Genomic DNA, 17,538 nt, shown 5'->3' on the forward strand with positions numbered 1-17,538 from the left:
GACTGCAGTGGTAAACTATTCAATTTCAACGCATGTTTCGGACAGGTCATTTCTGGGGGGGTTGCATCGGAAACCAGCCTGAATATTAGTCTAGCTAAGTCAACTCGCAGGAGGCTTAGCTAGTTAGTGTCCCTGTTGGTCTAATGCGGTGAATGGACTGTGGCTTGCACTTATCCCCCGTCTTTCTTTCGATCTTCATCACTAACTCCACTCTCTCTCTCTCTCTCTCTCTCACTTACACTCACTTAACTCTGTATTTTTGCCTCCGCAAACCTCTCCGTTCTGCTCATTACTTTCTCCTCCTTCCAGACAGGTTATTTCTTAATCTTGGTTTACTACCGAAAACTCAAATAGACGAATTGTTTTCGGGATTGTTCCAGGGTTGGTTTGATCGTTGCACAAGGACACTGTTCCAGCTGCCAAAATGTCATTGTCCCCAAAGGCATCCGACAACGGGGAGGGCTCTTCGTCTCTACGGCCTCGATCGTCATCGCCAATTTCCACCTCTGCAATGCGGTCCAGGTCCCCTGCAACCGACGCCTCGGTGAGGCATGCTTCGATCGCCCGCCTGGCGTCTCCGATCCCCTCTCCCTCCAATCATTCTTACTCCTCCCGACAGGTGCCCGTACCCGTGCAGTCGGCGAGCAGCACCATCGAGGATTATCGCAAAGTCGATCACCCCGCCTCCATACCAGGTCCGGGCCATTCGATGATTTCCTCAGCTCTTCAGGATTACATGGGTAAATCGCCGCCAGCAAGAGTAGGAACACCTCCCAGACAAGCAGCGTCTCCGGCTCTGCTCAACCAACCCACTCGCTCGAACTATGGATCTTTTGATGGGCGCGAGGGCTCAGTATATTCCGCGGGCCCTTACGAAGATCCGGAAGTCGTCAAGCGACATCTTGTACAACCTCAGAATGGGGAAGGTCGTGATTACTATCTCTCGGGCGACGCGGCCAGCAACGCGGATGACGAGTTTTCCAGCCTGCAGCTTCAGGGAGGTGACATAACCCGCCAGGTTTACAGATGGGCGGAGGACGCGGAAGTTGGAGGCTCTTTGCGCAAACCTCAGCGGAGCCGGAGCTTCAGCCATAATCGGCCTCTACCTCAAGACGAGACAATGAATATAAACAGTATTCGCGTGCCGGGAGGGTTTCGCAGAGACTACCTGCGAAGAGCGGTCGGCCCTGGTGACTCTGAGGATTCTGGCGTGCAGGCGCCCGTCAGCCAACCTCAGTTTCCGACGAGCAGCTTTCTTGAATTCTTGACCCTATACGGTCACTTTGCGGGTGAAGAGCTAGAAGAAGATGATGAGGTCCTGGGTCCTGACGAGTACTTTTCGTCCGATACCTATGACGAGGTAGAAGGCAGAGAACCCGGGGAAGACTCGGCTCTGCTTCGTCCGGATACAGCTGGTAGAAGGAAGCGCAAGGCGCGCGGAGGCACTGGAAACAACACCGTGACGGGAGCGGCTCTTCTCCTACTTAAGTCCTTTGTCGGAACGGGTGTCCTGTTCCTCCCAAGAGCTTTTCTGAATGGAGGAATGCTGTTCAGTAGTATGGTTCTACTTGCAGTGTCACTTCTCAGTTTTTACTGTTTCATCCTGCTGGTCAACACGCGGTTGAAGGTCGACGGCTCTTTTGGTGATATCGGTGGCCATCTCTATGGCAAACATATGCGGCGCATTATCCTTGGCTCTATTGTCCTCAGTCAATTGGGCTTCGTGTCGGCGTATATTGTGTTTACCGCGGAGAATCTCCAAGCCTTCGTCCTCGCTGTGAGCAACTGCAAGTCCTTCATCGACATCAAATTCATGGTATTGCTTCAGCTGGTTATCTTCCTACCTCTTTCGTTGATCCGCGACATCAGTAAACTGGGTTTCACCGCACTGATAGCCGATCTTTTCATTCTGCTTGGCCTGATCTATCTCTTCTATTATGATTTCCTGACCATCTCGAACCAGGGTGGTATCTCCGATATCATCTCCTTCAACCCGTCGACATGGACTTTGTTTATCGGAACAGCTATCTTCACTTATGAGGGAATTGGCTTGATTATCCCCATCCAGGAATCTATGAAGGAACCTCATCGCTTCCCTGGTGTCTTGGCTGGCGTGATGGTTATTATCACGGTTGTGTTCCTTGCAGCTGGCGCAGTCAGCTATGCGGCCTATGGATCCGCAACCAAGACCGTTGTCATCCTCAACCTACCGCAGGATGACAAGTTTGTGAACGCAGTGCAATTCCTCTACTCCTTGGCCATTCTCCTCAGCACTCCTCTTCAACTCTTCCCTGCCATTCGTATCATGGAAAACGAGTTGTTCACACGCAGCGGAAAGTACAATCCCTGGATCAAGTGGAAGAAGAACTGTTTCCGCTTTTTCCTTGTCATGATCTGCGCTTTCGTCGCCTGGGGCGGCGCCGAAGATCTTGACAAGTTTGTTTCGCTTGTTGGCAGTTTTGCTTGTGTTCCTTTGATCTATGTATATCCGGTAAGTTCTCGATCCTCGTCTCCTTCTCTCATCGTTTCTCAGCACTGACGACATATAACCAACAGCCTCTGTTGCACCTCAAAGCCTGCGCCCAGTCTCGCAGACAGCAAATCGCCGATATCGCGTTGGCCGTTTTCGGCGTTCTCAGCTGCCTGTACACGACTTCGTTGACGCTCAGTAACTGGATCAATGGCGGTGACGTCAAGCCTCCAGGATACTGCGACTCCTAGACTATATAGTCGTTGCACAACATAACGTTTGATCCACTTCAGTCTCTCTCTACTGGACAGTCCAGTACGTGTATGATGGACACTGTGATGCCGCTTCAATGTCTGCTTTTCCATACAGGATATATACCTCTGCCTGTTCTATTATTTGCTTTCCTGCTTGCTTGTCATTTGCGCTTGGTTACAGGATCATTGCTTAAAGCTCCAGCCAGCTCTTCCCTTGTTGCTTGATCCATTGCATGGGCTTCTGGCTATGTTTGGTATAGACTCTAGACGAGATTGTCAATTTACAAACTATACACCGCGATTCTCAATCTGCCCGTGTTAAACGAGAACCCTGCGTAGGCATCGTCGAAGCCAGACTTCAACTACAACATAGAAGTCGCAAAAAGACGAAAAGGATCCGAACCGAATCATTTTCAAATTCTAGTACGAAGGGAGCAAAAAAAGAGCTATATACACGAAGGCACCCGCCATGCACAAACCTGCAAGGTAACGAAGCGGAGAGCCGAAAGGAACCAGACCACAATCAGAAGACCCTCCTTACCAAGAGAAAGGAAGGAAATCAAAAACACCCTCCCTTCCTCCCCTCCCCCTTGCTGCGAAATCGTACAGATTGAGACAACACCCGCGCGCAAGCGGTCAAGAAGACAAGCGCCCAGAGAGATAGGGATTAGGGTTGTAGAAGAGAAACAGGAAGAGGACCCAGGATTGATAGAATGGAGATGGATTGGGGGGGGATTTTCCTGGTCTATTGGCCGGCTTCGGTGGCCTCCTTGCCCTGCTGAGCAGCCTGGGCGAGCTTGGCTTCGCGGCCGCCCCAGCTGATTGGAAGAATTGAAAGTCAGCTTGTCTTTTTCATGTTTAAATTCTTGCGAGGAAAAACAAAAAACACAGATAGAGTGCGAGAAAACACCTACTTCCAGTAGCTCAGGTAGCGGTAACCTTGGGTCAGCTGGGCGGAGAAGTTGATGGCGTGGCAGGCGAACAGGAGGTAGTTCTTGGGGGAGACGGCGAGCGCGTAACGCATGAAGGTACCGGAGTAGATGACGAGGGCGCCAGTCATTTGACCGGAGATGCTAGAGAGGACGAAAGCTGTCAGCTTTATGGTTCCAAGTGGGTTTTGTTTATTTGGTTTCGGCTGCTTTGGAATTGGTGGATGTTCTCTCGTTTTACCCCACTGCTTAGGTCGGAACGGAAGATGAATGTTAAAGGGGAGGCGAGGTATTAGCTGTGAACGTACATCTCGGGGTCCTTCTGGGTGTCCATGACAGCGGCGATGGGGATACCGAAGTTGGAAGCAGGGCCCCAGAAATCTAGATGACAATTAAAGAAGTCAATTGACTATTTAATGGCATTGTAGGAGAACACTCGACGATATATGATGCCATCTTCCGGCGATAGGTCTGTTGCAGGTCGGAGACGAGCCCGTTCGTCGTCTCTCTGTTTGTCTCCCTGCAGGACTTCATTGCCGGCCGATCTCGGTCAGGGCACGGGGAAGGGAGCTGGAGAGCATCACGCACGTGTAGAGCAAACATAGTCCAGAACCTTGTTGGAACGGATCTTGGCGTTAATTGCCTTGATTGCAGCAGCCATTGTGAGCGGAGAGGGGAAGGAAGCACGGGGAGGAGAGTGACGCTGAAGAGATGAGAGGGACGATAGAGAAGGCAGAGAGAGCGAGTTGCTTTGCTGCTTTCCCCGTCACGGCGCCGTTCGCCGGGCGGAGAGGCTCGGATGGGGTCACGTGTTTGCTAGTTGCCGGAGTTGATTGACTCCGGTCTACGGGGCTTTTCTTACATGCGTACATATAAACCTGCAGTAGTTTAGTTACGAAAATCATGTTCAACAGAATGAAGAATCTGAAGCTCTGGGTTTTCATTATGATAGAATAGTACAGTGCTTGCTTGCTGGAAGAAATTCTAACATTGCTTCCGCCGATCGTAGCCTTGTTGTTTTTGGTCGACCTTTTCTTATCTGAGGAGCATCCGCACACGCCGAAACGCCTTTGCCTGATAATAAAAAATTGGGTTGCTGTGCTTTGGGTGGTTGGAGCTTCCTTCGGCCAACAACCGAGAGCGAGATTTCTAAGCCTTATGCTCAATATCAAACTCATATCCGCCATGATCGAAGCCATAGCCAGATGGTAAGCTATCATGTCACGCCACCTAGTACCAAATCACCGCCCGCCAAATCCGGGAGGAGGATAACCCCGGCCCTGACCCGGAGGCTGGAAACCCGGAGGAGGTTGGAAAGCGCCCGCTGCAGCAGGATTGATGTCAGCCAATGTGTTACATGGACGTAGGACATAGAAGCAACTTACGAGGAGCACCTTGAGGCGCGAATCCAGGAGGGGGAGCGAAGCCGGCTATAGTAACAATTAGTGAGCCAAACCATCAATCATCAGGAAATGCCACTCTTACGAGGTCCTCCAGCAGGTCCTCCGCGACCAGCGAAGCCCGGAGGCGGTGCGCCAGGGAAGCCACCCGGGGGGAAGCCGGGAAAACCACCAGGGGGAGGGGGCGGTCCACCGACACCAGCGGCAGGACCTCCAAGTCCGACTGGCAGACCACGTCCAGCGGGTTTGCTAATGCCAGGGCCAGCAGCGAGGGTAGCCGCCGCGGCAGCAGCACCAGGAACGGTTGTTCCAAGACGTGCGGAGGGGTCGGCAGGCGGGGGACCATCAACGGAGCAAGAGACGACGTGAGTACCACGGACAATAGTCAGACCGAGCGTCCGCTTCTCTTCGGCTTCGACAAGGCTCGCAGTGGTCGATCCGGCAGCAGGCTTGGACTTCCGCTTGACGCGACGGAATTCTTCTGTGTCGGCGAGGACGAGGTTCATGTGCTGCGCGAAGATATCAGCCTACATCCAGCCACGCAAGCTGGATTCGCAACGGTATGAAAGCGAGTAAGTACCTTATCGAAAGCGAGCATCTGTCCCGTCATCTGTCGACCATCGTTCAGAGTAACTCTCATCCGATAGTTGATCTGCATCGAAAGTTAGATTTGGAACACGGCGACCACCAAGCATCGGCAGCGTCTTTGGGTACTCACGAGGTTTTGCTAAGAAAGAAGAACAGTTAGCTCAGTGAATTCCAGGATATACTTCAATCCTCTCGCGGGGAGAAGGGAGGGGGAGTGACGCAGCATACCATCTTGCCTTGCTTGTTGGCCATGTTAGGCTATGTTTTGCGCACGGATGCGACTTGAGATTGGGATTCAAAGAATGGAAGCTGGGAGTCAGGGAGGGCTAAGAAGAAAGAGTTGCCTCTTGTTCTTAAGATCTTCACTCCGTGATCCGGGGGAGACAGCAAGCGCGCAAGCAGAAACTCGAAGTCGGGGCTAACTTGACATGAGCTTTCGACCCGAGCTGGCCTTGAGGTTCCATGAAAGCGCGGCTCTTGCGGTCTTGGCGCCGGACGGTCGATGCCAAGCCACTAAGGGCTTCTCGCTTCCCACACGGCCAACCCACACACTTCCCTTTTCCACACTTTTCGATCTTGTCTCTCTTTCACTCAACCAGTCGACCAGTTCACGCCAAAAGCAGTCGCCATGGTAGGTGTTCCTCCAACCAGCTCATTATCCAGCATTTGAATATCCAGCATCTCGAGATTTTACATCTCGAAATTTTTTCCATCGCAAAATTGTCTCCAAAGAAGAAAGGTTTTCTAACATATTTTTTCTCGCCATGCAGTCGGAAGGAAAGGACAAGAGCGCCAACCCTATGCGCGAGCTGCGCATCCAGAAGCTCGTGCTCAACATCTCTGTCGGCGAGTCTGGTGACAGACTTACCCGCGCTGCCAAGGTGCTCGAGCAGCTGAGCGGTCAGACTCCGGTCTACAGTAAGAACGCCAGATCCTATTACGATGGATGAAGAACGACAGCACGACAAGAAGTCCGCAAGGAAAAGAGAAGGAGAAATCAGAAGGACAAATTGGGCTGATGGAACATCTTTCAACCTACAGGCAAGGCCCGTTACACCGTCCGTACCTTCGGTATCCGCCGTAACGAGAAGATCTCCGTCCACGTCACCGTCCGTGGCCCCAAGGCTGAGGAGATTCTTGAGCGTGGCCTCAAGGTCAAGGAGTACGAGCTCCGCAAGCGCAACTTCTCCGAGACCGGTAACTTCGGTTTCGGTATCTCCGAGCACATCGATCTTGGTATCAAGTACGACCCCGGCATCGGTATCTACGGCATGGACTTCTACTGCTGCATGTGAGTAGCCCTCGGACCTTCTGCATCATCACAAAATCCCACCGATACTCGTCAACGATTCGACAAGAAAGGAAGTTCGTAAGGAACTGACATTGGAATTCCACTAGGACCCGCCCCGGTGAGCGTGTTGCCAAGCGCCGCCGCTGCAAGGCCAGAATCGGTTCCCAGCACCGCATCAACCAGAACGAGACCATCAAGTGGTTCAAGAACCGCTTCGACGGTATCGTCCGGTAAATGCCTTTTTTTTTCTCTAAAAAAAGAAAGAAAAACCATTGATTTTCTTCTCCCCTATGAAAGTCTTCAATGACGGGAAGAGGGAAAAGGAAAACAATTCGAAAGGGCTGCATGCTTAATGACGGAAAGGAACCCCGAAAAATCCGGACCGAACGAAAAGAAATGGACAGAAAAGAGGCAGGCGTTTTTCTTTCCAACTTTTTTTTTGTCGCTCTGCTCTGAGACATTGTTTCTATCACGGCAATGAGGTTAGGCGTGTTAGAGATATGAAATTCCCCCCAATTTTCCTCAACCCCAAACCTACCGCTTTTCTCTTCAATGAAGGCTTTCACAAAGGGTGAATGATTTTCCGCATAACCATTGATTGAAAAGTTCTATCTCATGACGGCAATGATGCTTCCAACCTCGGTTGGAAAGCTCTTTGTTGTCGGATGCCTCCTGGACTTATCCGGGATGATGGTCTCATGGTGTGCATCTTGGCCTATGGCTTCGTCTCATCTGGAATGAACCTTGTGCTCATCCAGATGATTCGGGTCAGTCTCTCCTCTCTCCCTCGTTCTGGGGTATCCTCGCTTTGGCGAGGTCTCTGGACTGTCACTCTTCTCAGGTTGGTGCTAGAGGCACGGGCAAAGTGTGGCCCGGTTCTATGTTCCCAGTCGGGCCGTAGTCTGACCGTAGAGTAGTCCACTGTAGACCTAAGCAGATAACCCACACTGTCTTGCCTTTAGATTCATTTACCCCGGACAGCACTAGTCCCAAAACGCCCTTGACTCGATGGTTAAACTCATGTCATGGTCGATCTGATTTAGCCTTGCGCTCTTGGGGTTAGGTCTACGATCCTATTCCACCTAGTAAGAGGAAGGTGGCTCTTACACTTCGTGATTCACTGGGGTACTGATGATTGTGTTTGTCGATCTTCAAGCTGTTGCCTGGTCTACGGTAAAGAACTAAAGTGTCACCAAAATCACTTGAGTCAGGCACTAATTCCCTGATTTTACTATATGACCGCGATGCATAATTGACATAAAACCGGACCAGCTCGTCAAGACGTTGTGCTTCCATACAATCGGAACATTGAAGGCGTTCCTTTTTCTCCGCCGATACATAACCGACGCACAGAAAAAGACATGACAGCAAATACACAATATCACCTTATACGGAGCAGAAGCTGATACTCATGATCAATTCCTCTGGTTAGTTCCCCGAGTGTATCCATCCCACCACTTGGAGAACATCCCACCCGATGGGGACTGTTCGGTGTAGCTCTCACGGCGTGATGCGAAGTTTGGGTCGGCCGAGTTGCGCTTCTGAGCAGTCAGGTTCTCGAACAGAGACGAGTTCTGGCCACTGGAGCGTCGCCTGTCCCGTGCTGTGGGCGGGCTGCTGGCCATGTTGTTGGAGTTTGAAGACATATCAGAGGAGTCAGAGCCCTGTTCGAGGTATCAGTATCTCGAGATATGTTGTGTGCTTCGCTGGCTATGTCTTTGATTCCACGCATGAACGACCTGTGCTGGCAACGGGGCATGATACAGGGATCACAGCGATGAATCAGGCGAGGACATACACGTCTATCGGTAGTCATCTCCGGTCCGGTCGCAGTGGTGTACACCGATCCGCCTGGCACCGAGGGCCGGCGGAAATAGGGGGCAGACTGCCCACCGCGGACCCAGACGTTTTGATGCTCGTACCGCTTCCCGATGTCTCCGTGCCAGTGACGGGGAGACTGCGGCTGATCGTTGCTCATGGTTCAGGTGTGCGATTGGGGATAAAGCAGGATGGTAGAGCGAAGATGCAGTGTCAACTGCTCACTTCGTGAGTTGAAGCATAGAATTGAGAAAAGGGCAAAGAATGGGGATTGATGGACCAGGGTGAGTGCGACAGGTTGAAGGCAAGAAGCAGCTAGCCGGTGAAACAGAGTTACATGATACTTTCTTCCAGGACATGGACAGTCTCAGCGTCATCTTGATGGCAGGACACAACGAAATAACTTGGTAGGAAGAGTTCGCGATCCTAAAGCTAAAGACCACTTACCAGAGTTCAGATACTCGTGTGGACTGGTTTTGTGGATTTGGGGTTGATTTGTGAAGGAAGTATACTTAGTTCTGTAGATGGTTGGTAGTTACTTGGAGCACATGGAACGACTGAGCAGCAGGTAATATACCTCTCAGGAGGGGGTGAAAGAGGGGGTGCAGCCAGGACTGTGAAACAACCCCGGAAAATGATGATGCATCAGAACCACAAGCTCTCCATTGAGAAGGGGGGCAAAAGTACGAGTCTGGGCCTGTGAGCCAATAACGGGGGCGTTGGATGAATGGCCATGAATCATCATCATTCATCCATGGATGCTCCAGTGCCTCACAGTCACCGGATCAGCACGGACGTATGCGGGGAGCTGTCGATCCAAACCAAAGTTAATCGAAAGGTCGATCGAGCACATGAGATAACGAGAGACTGTCTCGTTGATTCGAAAGGATGACGGATGTCCTCTTGTCATACAAGTTGTAGTTACTCTGCATGGAGGAGGATGTATCAGCATGCATCCTGCCGCTTGCCAAAAGCCCCGAAAGAGGAGAATCCGGGGAAAGTAGTGACGGCCTTGTTGCCTCAGGCCACCAAACAATCTTTCGGAGTCTAGAAGTTGAGGCCGAAGCGGAATGGCTTCCTTTCCTTCTCCGCATCTTCCCCTCAATCAAAACATCTTGCTCCTTATCATTCAACCTCCTTTGCCGACCTCGTGCTTTCTACTGCCAATCATCTCATTTCCCCACCTGGTTGTCGGCTCGTCTACCAATCGAACAATTGACCTTGTCAACTATCTCGATGAGCTACTTATCAGCTCCTCGGTCAAACCCGTCGATGCCATTGTTTATATAGCCCAGACCGATTCACCTAAGTTGTCTACAATCATTGATCTACCGCGTTGAGCAATACTAGCCACCATGGAATACACCAAACAACCCTGCCTTCAATCCCTCGGCCAACACGGCTATATTCAAGGCGTGACCCTTCATGAAAAAGCCACCAAGAAACCCTTCTGCCACTACTTCGGCGGGGTTCGCTATGCCCACCCACCCCCGGAACGCTGGCGCATGGCTCGAAAGCTGTCCCCTTCTTACTCGTACGGCTCCAAAGAGCAACCTGGACCTGGAGACGGACGTACAGGGATCTGCCCGCAGCCTCGCTTCTTGGATGCGGTCTCGGAGGAGAGCTGGACGGAGGACTGTTTCCAGTGCAATATATGGATTCCTATCGGAGATGCGCCCAAGAACGGTATGTATCATCTTTCTGTCTCAACACGGCAATAGACCCCATTTCTATTGATGACTGCCGTCTGTGTCAATATATGCTGTGAATAGTGCTTCTCTAATCTTCGACCGCGAGCAGGCTGGCCCGTCCTCTTCTTCATCCGTAAGTCAACTCCAATTATTCCCTTCGAGTGCCACCAAATCTAAACATCCCAAGACGGCGGTTTCCTCCAGTTCGGCGACCCCAATGCATTTTCCGCCGCCGCTCTTCTGGGCGACGCCCAATTGGACGCCATTGTCATCCTACCAGCCTACCGCCTGAATGTGTTCGGTTTCCTCTATTCCTCCGAGCTGGAGCAAGACGCAGCCGCTGTGAATGAAAATGTCGGCAACCACGGCTTCTGGGACCAACGCCTGGCCCTTGAATGGACACGAGATCACATCCATCTCTTCGGGGGCAATGCCTCGGAGATCACAGTAGCAGGATACTCAGCAGGTACAGCTTCCTCATAGCCCCTCATACCGTTCCCTCCCCTCAGACCCTCAATCAACAACACAAACACACACACACTAAACACAGATGGCACACAGGCGCCTACTCAACCTTCTACCAACTCACCCACGACCTCACCCTCCCACCCGACCAATCCATTATCAAACGCGTCTGTATCTGGTCCAACAGCCCCGTCGCGCAGCCTAAACTACCCACCACCGCCCAAACCCAGTTCACCGAACTCCTCACCCACCTCTCCATCCCCCTCACCCTGGCTCCGGACGAGAAACTCCGGCGCCTGCGCGCCCTCCCGGCCCAACACCTCCTCCAAGCCGCCATGTCCCTGCCCGCCCACAACCAATTCCGCCCCACCACCGACGGCACCTTCATCCGCTCGAACCTCTTCGCCTCCCTGGACGATGGCACGCTGGCCCGCCGCATTCGCGCGCGCGACATCCGCATCCTCTGCGGCGAGTGCCGCGACGAACGCAACCTGTACGCCACCTGGTTCCCGCCCCGGGAGGACTCTCTCCCCGCCCTGCGGGACCGGTTGCTCGCCGAGTACCCGCAGCCCTTGGTGGAGACCCTGCTGAAATTGTACTACCCCACTGGGGAGCTGCCCCCCGGGGTCGAGAACTGGCGCACCGATGCCTTTGGCCGGGTCTATGCCGATATGCAGGTGCATAAGATGCAGAGGGGGTTAGTGGATGCGTTGACGGCCCCGATGACGGCGGCAGCGGTGCAGGGGCGGCCCCCAGCGGTAACTGCCACAGGCGGAGCGGTGGCGGGAACGACACCACCGACCTCCGGCAGCTGTCACACCGACGACAGTCATGGACATGGTCAAGAAGACGATGAGAACCTAGTCTATCGGTACCGCATCGAGTATCGACTCAAGTGCGCCGATAAGTCCATTCCTCCCAGTTGGGGCGTGACCCACGCCACCGATCAGTATATCTGGTTCTGGGGTAACGGGGAGCGGCTCGAGCGCGAGGAGAAATCGGTGGTCTGGACCGCGTTGGTCGAGCCCCTGAAAAAGTTCGTCCATGGTGACCGGGGGCTGCAGTGGGGCACCAAGGGCCATAAGCAGCTACGGACCCTGATGCCCGATGGCTCCGTCCAGATCAAGGAAGATGTCTTCTGGGATGAAGCAATGAGGGTCTGGAAGGCCCTGCGGGAGATCGGCGAGCCGGACAGTGCTTCGGTTGCCAGACTATAGCTTGGTGATTCCAGCCCATCTCCCCACCTTTGGGTACTGGAGAGATTATTCGGTATATATGGCCCTCTGGATAGGTGCCACGGATTTGAGCGTGTTTTGAATGATGTTATGTGCATACTTACGTGAATCTATTGGCGGGAGTTTTAGAACGTGAGAAACCTAGCTCATTTCAGAACTAACTATGCCTCATGTGCACTCTACTTCATTTGTATGATTGAGAATAGGTCTGGAATCACACTGTCATGTTCAGAACGAACTTGATTTAAATACTAGAAACGAACCAACCCAGAAAACACGCTTGACCACAAATATCAAAACACCCTTATATCCTCACCTCAAGGTTCACGACGAGCGCGCGTCACGAGGATCATTAATCATGGAATTTTTATAGCATCGTGCGTTAATCATCCTGCTTCAAGCCTTGGCGATCTTGCAAATAAGATCCTGACCATCCACAGAGTCACCTTCCTTGACCAGCAAGCTGGAGACCTTGCCACTGTGGGGAGCGGAGATAACCATTTCCTAGTACAATTAGCGTCATGCATATTACAGTAGATCTCAGGGAGGCAAGGAACATTACCATCTTCATGGCGCTCAGAACGGCCAGAGGATCACCCTTCTTGACCTCAAGACCATCGTGGACACGGATCTCAACGACCACACCGCTCATAGGAGCACCGACCTGGCTGCTGTCGCCCAAGTCGGCCTTGGCGCGGGCGGTGTTGTCGACGGACGCCTTCTTGTCGTCGACGCTGACCTGACGGACCTCACCGTTGACCTCGTAGAAGACCTCACGCTGACCGGTCTGCTCGGACAGAGGGCCAATGGCCAACAACTTGAGGATCAGAACCTTACCCTTCTCCAGCTCGACGTGGAACTCCTCGCCGATCTCGGGCTTGGCCAAGAAGTAGCGAGTAGGCAAGACAGACAGATCACCATACTTCGCGACAAACTTCTTGTAGTCCTCGAAGACCTTGGGGTACATGGCATAGCTGGCAACGTCGCACTCAGTGGCAGCACCAAACTGCTCGCGGATCGTGCTCTTGATCTTAGCCAGATCCAGAGGCTCCAGGTAGAGACCAGGACGCTTGTCAAGCTTGCGACGGTCCCGCAGAGCCCGCGAGCGCAGAGGCTCCGGGAAGCCGCCGTACGGCTGACCCATCAAGCCCTCCAGGAACTCAAGAACGGAGGCCGGGAAGTCGAGTTCACCTGCACGTTCAACAACATCTTCCTCGCTGAGCTTGTTGGACACCATGAACTGAGCCAGATCGCCAACAACCTTGGAGGTAGGGGTGACCTTAACAATGTCACCAAGCAGATCATTCGCAGCCTCGTAGGCCTTCTTGGTCTCAGCCCACTGCTGGCCCAAGCCGAGCTGGCTGGCCTGGAAGATGAGGTTGGTCAATTGACCACCGGGGATCTCGTGCTCGTAAACCTCGGGGTCGGGGCCGGTCAGACCCGCCTCGAAGGGCGAGTACAGCAGACGCAGCTGAGCCCAGTAGGTGTCGAGCGCGCGGACCTGGTTCAGGTTGAGACCAGTGTCGAACTCAGTGCCCTCGAGGGAGGCGAGCAGAGCGCCAATGCTGGGCTGCGAGGTCATACCAGACAGGCTGTCAGTGGCCGCATCAACGGCATCAGCACCAGCCTGCGCGCAAGCAATCATGGAAGCCACACCAGTACCGGCGGAGTCGTGGGTGTGGACGTGGATGGGAAGGTCCGGGTAACGCTCGCGGATGGAGCCAATCAGCAGACGAGCGGCTTGGGGCTTCAGCACACCAGCCATATCCTTGATACCCAGGACATGGGGCTCGAACTTGACCACCTTGTCCACGAGGCTCAGGTAGTATTCGAGGTTGTACTTCTTGTGGGGGTTCAACATGTCTCCACTGTAGCAGATCGTGGCTTCGACGACACCCTCCGCAGCGTGAACAGCCTTGATACCAACCTCAAGCTGGTCCACATCGTTGAGAGCGTCGAAGACACGGAAGATGTCCACACCGCACTTCTTGGCTTGCTTACAGAAGTGGTAGATGGCATTGTCGGGCAGGGAGGAGTAAGCCACACCGTTGGCACCACGCAGCAGCATCTGGAAGGGGATGTTGGGGACGGCCTTTCGGAGCTTGCGTAGACGGTCCCAAGGGTCCTCATAGAGGAAGCGCATGGCAACATCAAAGGTGGCACCACCCCAGCACTCCAGACTGTAAGCATTGGAGAGGGCGTGGCTGGTTTCGTGGGCGATGTTGAGCAAGTCAATAGTACGCACCCGAGTTGCCAACAGAGACTGGTGAGCGTCACGCCAGGTGGTATCCATGATCAGAGTACCCTTGTTGGCCCGGACAGCCTTCGCCCAGGCCTTAGGACCCTCGCGGTCCAGGATCTGCTTCCAGCCCTGGGTGGCGGGAGCCGACACGTCGAGGGGCTTGCCCTGAGCGTCGTACAAAGTGGGCTTGATGATGTCGCCCTTGAGCTTGGGCTCGCCGATCTGACCCTTGATGCTGCTGCCGTTGACAGCAACATCACCCAGGTAAGCCAACAGCTTCTGAGCACGGTTCTGACTGCCCACCAGAGCAAAGAGCTCCGGGGTGTCATCGATGAAGGTGGTCCAGCAAGTGCCGTCCACGAAAGTAGGGTGACTGAGCAGGGAAGTCAAGAAAGGAATGTTGGTCTTGACACCACGGATACGGAACTCGACCAAGGCACGAACGACCTTGCGGCGAGCGATTTCATAAGTGGAACCACGGCAGGTACACTTGACCAGCATGGAGTCATAGTGAGGAGTGATGATGGCACCAGCGAAACCATTACCACCGTCCAGACGGACTCCGTTACCACCCGCAGAGCGATACACCTCGATCTTACCAGTGTCAGGAGAGAAGCCCTTGGAGGGATCTTCGGTGGTGATACGGCACTGAATGGCAAAGCCACGAGTGGAGATCTTGTCTTGGGTCAGACCCAGCTGCTGGAGCGTCGCGCCGGCAGCAATCTGGATCTGTGCCGCGACAATATCAATGCCAGTAATCTCCTCAGTGATAGTGTGCTCGACCTGGATACGAGGGTTGATTTCGATGAAGTAGTAGCGGTTCTGCTGGTCGACCAGGAACTCAGCAGTACCAGCGTTGCGGTAGTTGACAGACTTGGCCAGCCTGACAGCATCCGCGAGAATATTGTCACGGACCTCCTGGGGCAAGTCCTTGGCGGGGGCAATCTCGACGACCTTCTGGTGACGACGCTGAACGGAGCAGTCACGCTCGAACAGGTGGATGACATTGCCGTGGTTGTCACCCAGCAGCTGCACCTCAATGTGCTTGGGCTTGTCCAGGAAGCGTTCGACGAAGACCGTGCCGTTACCGAAGGCCGAGCGGGCCTCGGAAGTGGCCCGCTCGAAGGCATCCCGCAGTTCAGCCTGGTCCCGGACGACACGCATACCACGACCACCACCACCGAAGGCGGCCTTGATGATGATAGGGAAGCCATAAGTATCGGTGAACGCCTTGACCTCTTCATAGCGCTCAACGGGGCCCGGAGTGCCGGGGACGACGGGGACTTCGCACTTGATGGCCAGCTGACGGGCCGAGACCTTGTCACCCAAGGCCTCAATGGTCTCCGGGGTGGGACCGACGAAGACCATACCGGCTTGCTCGACCTTGCGAGCAAACTCGGCGTTCTCGGACAAGAAACCGTAACCAGGGTGGATGAGGTGGACGCCGTGCTCCAGAGCAATCTTGACGATCTCATCAATGGCGAGGTAGGCCCCCACGGGCGTATATTGACCACGATGACCAATCATGTAGGCCTCATCGGCCTTCTGACGGTGCATGGACAGACGGTCCTCGTGGGAGTAGATGGCAACCGTCTGGAGAGACAGTTCGTGGGCGGTACGGAAGATACGGATGGGGATTTCACCACGGTTGGCGACGAGGATCTTCTGGAACTGCATGATGGCCGAGTTGGCGCGCAGACGGGTGTGGACCGAATCCCGGTGGTGGTCATGGTGGTCGTCGATGAACTCAGTGTCATCAATTGCCTCCTCGGGCTGACGTTGAGGAGCAGCCATGATGGATAATGTGTTCGTGGTGGTGAAGATCAGGAATTGAGGAGAAAGAGAAGATCGGAAAAGAAGGGGAGGAGGGGAGAAAATAAAGCAGTGTAAGTGGGAGAGTGAGGGATGGGAGGGGGTGGGTTGTAGTCAAAGAGCTATTGCGGCGAAAGTGGGTAGTAGATAAGAGGATTATGACGTTGGTGGGGGAGGGAGGGAGGGAGGGAGGGAAATAGACAGGGAAGAAGCTCTGTAGATACGGGTCGAGATTCGGGAGAGGAAGAAGAGCCACAACAGGACTGGCTGCAAGAGACTATTAAAAAAAAGTTGAAGAGAAGCAATTGTTAGCCGACAAACCAATGATAGCCGGAAAAATAGCAATTGTGAGTCACTGTTAGGAGAAACAGAACTCCGGGGGAAGTTCGAGGAGGGGAAGAAAAAGGCCCGGTTTCGGAACGGCAGCGCAACACGCGGGGAAAAGCGAGAGAGCAGCTGGTGAGGGAGCTTGGTCCGAGGAAGCACTTACCCGAGGCGTGGAAGATTTAGGGATAGTGACCCCGGCAGGATTAAGGTAAGTAGAGGAAGATTTAAGTAGAAGCAGTTGTATAGAAGAAAAGAAGAAGAAGAAGAAGAGCAGGAGGAAGAGGAAGAGGGAGGCTGAAGAATTAAAAAAGCATTGATGCTGCAATAGGAAGGAAAGGAAGGCGGAGAGCAGCAACAATTCCGGGGTTGTATAGAAAGGGTATACTTCAGTATGGCAGGGTGTCTCACCGGCACACCGGACTGCAGCTTGAGGGATGGTCCCCTCCCACATCTGGTTTCCTCTCCAGTTCGCTTCAACCTCACCTGCCCTACCGGAGAGTACTTGCTAACTGAATTGCTTGCCTTCTTGCCTTGTTCTCTCTCCGTTCGTCCGGAGAAACCATTGGCTCATTGAATTAATGACTATTGAATTGACGTACTCAGACGAATCGATAAGCAGATTTGCCCCTCCTCCCAACCCCCACCGAAAGACAGAAGCAGACTAATTATGTGTACGGAGTACATAGTCATACTACATACAACCTACAGTCCACATACGGAGTAGTAGAATCTCCAATCTACAGCTTCACTTTCCCTCTATACTCAGATTCCAGAAATCCTGGGGAAACGAAACCAACCCCCTTTGCTCGGGTGAAATAGGACCACTCTCCCTTGCACACATGAACCTCGGGTGCTCGGGTTAATTGTTTCCCTCTAAGGATGAAGGTTGGTGAACACTGAGGAGATAGGGGGGGCCCCGCGTGCGATTCGATCTGATCAAAGTGACAAGCATGCAGTGAACCTTCCCATACTGGACCGCATCCGTGAATAGGCGAGAGAGGCAAGGCGCAGATCGT

At 53.4% G+C, this 17,538-nt stretch overlaps 8 protein-coding genes across 8 annotated transcripts; 3 read left to right on the forward strand and 5 right to left on the reverse strand.

Annotated features, from left to right (window-relative positions):
* Positions 1-18: 18 nt before the first annotated feature.
* On the forward strand, positions 19-3,009 carry BP01DRAFT_314531 (putative amino acid transporter). Its single transcript, XM_025572537.1, has 2 exons — positions 19-2,491; positions 2,557-3,009. Exons 1-2 carry the CDS (start codon positions 425-427, stop codon positions 2,719-2,721), a joined length of 2,232 nt encoding a protein of 743 aa, XP_025433405.1. The 5' UTR covers positions 19-424; the 3' UTR covers positions 2,722-3,009.
* Positions 3,010-3,143: 134 nt separating this feature from the next.
* Positions 3,144-4,391, reverse strand: BP01DRAFT_354614 (pyruvate transporter MPC1). Its single transcript, XM_025574478.1, has 4 exons — positions 4,242-4,391; positions 3,962-4,034; positions 3,639-3,797; positions 3,144-3,542 (listed from the first exon to the last, which is right to left on the reverse strand). Exons 1-4 carry the CDS (start codon positions 4,312-4,314, stop codon positions 3,470-3,472), a joined length of 378 nt encoding a protein of 125 aa, XP_025433406.1. The 5' UTR covers positions 4,315-4,391; the 3' UTR covers positions 3,144-3,469.
* Positions 4,392-4,578: 187 nt separating this feature from the next.
* Positions 4,579-6,087, reverse strand: BP01DRAFT_354616 (small nuclear ribonucleoprotein-associated protein). Its single transcript, XM_025574479.1, has 6 exons — positions 5,870-6,087; positions 5,772-5,780; positions 5,634-5,705; positions 5,139-5,562; positions 5,039-5,083; positions 4,579-4,977 (listed from the first exon to the last, which is right to left on the reverse strand). Exons 1-6 carry the CDS (start codon positions 5,891-5,893, stop codon positions 4,895-4,897), a joined length of 657 nt encoding a protein of 218 aa, XP_025433407.1. The 5' UTR covers positions 5,894-6,087; the 3' UTR covers positions 4,579-4,894.
* Positions 6,088-6,436: 349 nt separating this feature from the next.
* On the forward strand, positions 6,437-7,373 carry BP01DRAFT_354618 (60S ribosomal protein uL5). The gene is made up of 3 exons (XM_025574480.1): positions 6,437-6,559; positions 6,683-6,932; positions 7,040-7,373. The coding sequence occupies exons 1-3, from the start codon at positions 6,442-6,444 to the stop codon at positions 7,164-7,166; spliced, it is 495 nt and encodes a 164-aa protein (XP_025433408.1). The 5' UTR covers positions 6,437-6,441; the 3' UTR covers positions 7,167-7,373.
* An 887-nt stretch (positions 7,374-8,260) lies between these two features.
* BP01DRAFT_354621 (uncharacterized protein) lies at positions 8,261-9,281 on the reverse strand. The gene is made up of 3 exons (XM_025574481.1): positions 9,198-9,281; positions 8,731-8,967; positions 8,261-8,596 (listed from the first exon to the last, which is right to left on the reverse strand). Exons 2-3 carry the CDS (start codon positions 8,908-8,910, stop codon positions 8,348-8,350), a joined length of 429 nt encoding a protein of 142 aa, XP_025433409.1. The 5' UTR covers positions 8,911-8,967; positions 9,198-9,281; the 3' UTR covers positions 8,261-8,347.
* Positions 9,282-9,887: 606 nt separating this feature from the next.
* On the forward strand, positions 9,888-12,262 carry BP01DRAFT_421736 (putative carboxylesterase). Its single transcript, XM_025579524.1, has 4 exons — positions 9,888-10,436; positions 10,551-10,574; positions 10,629-10,907; positions 11,003-12,262. The coding sequence occupies exons 1-4, from the start codon at positions 10,106-10,108 to the stop codon at positions 12,121-12,123; spliced, it is 1,755 nt and encodes a 584-aa protein (XP_025433410.1). The 5' UTR covers positions 9,888-10,105; the 3' UTR covers positions 12,124-12,262.
* A 275-nt stretch (positions 12,263-12,537) lies between these two features.
* On the reverse strand, positions 12,538-16,177 carry BP01DRAFT_291283 (pyruvate carboxylase; the record flags this gene model as incomplete). The annotated part of the gene is made up of 2 exons (XM_025571644.1): positions 12,538-12,645; positions 12,704-16,177. The coding sequence occupies 2 exons, from the start codon at positions 16,175-16,177 to the stop codon at positions 12,538-12,540; spliced, it is 3,582 nt and encodes a 1,193-aa protein (XP_025433411.1).
* A 188-nt stretch (positions 16,178-16,365) lies between these two features.
* BP01DRAFT_215775 (uncharacterized protein) lies at positions 16,366-17,177 on the reverse strand. Its single transcript, XM_025571107.1, has one exon. The coding sequence runs from the start codon at positions 16,971-16,973 to the stop codon at positions 16,554-16,556; it is 420 nt and encodes a 139-aa protein (XP_025433412.1). The 5' UTR covers positions 16,974-17,177; the 3' UTR covers positions 16,366-16,553.
* Between the last annotated feature and the right edge of the window lie 361 nt (positions 17,178-17,538).

The sequence above is a fragment of the Aspergillus saccharolyticus genome, assembly GCF_003184585.1.
Source record: "Aspergillus saccharolyticus JOP 1030-1 unplaced genomic scaffold BP01scaffold_7, whole genome shotgun sequence".
NCBI classification, from domain to species: domain Eukaryota; kingdom Fungi; phylum Ascomycota; class Eurotiomycetes; order Eurotiales; family Aspergillaceae; genus Aspergillus; species Aspergillus saccharolyticus.

What these genes read in the sequence shown, in the direction of transcription:
- BP01DRAFT_314531 (XM_025572537.1), top strand. Translation starts at nt 425, where the DNA reads ATGTCATTGTCCCCAAAGGCATCCGACAACGGGGAGGGCTCTTCGTCT. An exon ending in CTTTGATCTATGTATATCCG is followed by an intron (nt 2,492 to 2,556) that starts GTAAGTTCTCGA and finishes TATAACCAACAG; the next exon opens with CCTCTGTTGCACCTCAAAGC.
- BP01DRAFT_354614 (XM_025574478.1), bottom strand. Translation starts at nt 4,314, where the DNA reads ATGGCTGCTGCAATCAAGGCAATTAACGCCAAGATCCGTTCCAACAAG. An exon ending in GGACTATGTTTGCTCTACAC is followed by an intron (nt 4,035 to 4,241) that starts GTGCGTGATGCT and finishes ATTGTCATCTAG; the next exon opens with ATTTCTGGGGCCCTGCTTCC. An exon ending in ACCCAGAAGGACCCCGAGAT is followed by an intron (nt 3,798 to 3,961) that starts GTACGTTCACAG and finishes CGTCCTCTCTAG; the next exon opens with CATCTCCGGTCAAATGACTG.
- BP01DRAFT_354616 (XM_025574479.1), bottom strand. Translation starts at nt 5,893, where the DNA reads ATGGCCAACAAGCAAGGCAAGATG. An exon ending in AGGACCTGCTGGAGGACCTC is followed by an intron (nt 5,084 to 5,138) that starts GTAAGAGTGGCA and finishes TTGTTACTATAG; the next exon opens with CCGGCTTCGCTCCCCCTCCT. An exon ending in CGCGCCTCAAGGTGCTCCTC is followed by an intron (nt 4,978 to 5,038) that starts GTAAGTTGCTTC and finishes ATCCTGCTGCAG; the next exon opens with CGGGCGCTTTCCAACCTCCT.
- BP01DRAFT_354618 (XM_025574480.1), top strand. Translation starts at nt 6,442, where the DNA reads ATGCGCGAGCTGCGCATCCAGAAGCTCGTGCTCAACATCTCTGTCGGC. An exon ending in CGGTCAGACTCCGGTCTACA is followed by an intron (nt 6,560 to 6,682) that starts GTAAGAACGCCA and finishes TTCAACCTACAG; the next exon opens with GCAAGGCCCGTTACACCGTC. An exon ending in ATGGACTTCTACTGCTGCAT is followed by an intron (nt 6,933 to 7,039) that starts GTGAGTAGCCCT and finishes GAATTCCACTAG; the next exon opens with GACCCGCCCCGGTGAGCGTG.
- BP01DRAFT_354621 (XM_025574481.1), bottom strand. Translation starts at nt 8,910, where the DNA reads ATGAGCAACGATCAGCCGCAGTCTCCCCGTCACTGGCACGGAGACATC. An exon ending in AGATGACTACCGATAGACGT is followed by an intron (nt 8,597 to 8,730) that starts GTATGTCCTCGC and finishes TACCTCGAACAG; the next exon opens with GGCTCTGACTCCTCTGATAT.
- BP01DRAFT_421736 (XM_025579524.1), top strand. Translation starts at nt 10,106, where the DNA reads ATGGAATACACCAAACAACCCTGCCTTCAATCCCTCGGCCAACACGGC. An exon ending in CGGAGATGCGCCCAAGAACG is followed by an intron (nt 10,437 to 10,550) that starts GTATGTATCATC and finishes GACCGCGAGCAG; the next exon opens with GCTGGCCCGTCCTCTTCTTC. An exon ending in AGTAGCAGGATACTCAGCAG is followed by an intron (nt 10,908 to 11,002) that starts GTACAGCTTCCT and finishes GATGGCACACAG; the next exon opens with GCGCCTACTCAACCTTCTAC.
- BP01DRAFT_215775 (XM_025571107.1), bottom strand. Translation starts at nt 16,973, where the DNA reads ATGTGGGAGGGGACCATCCCTCAAGCTGCAGTCCGGTGTGCCGGTGAG.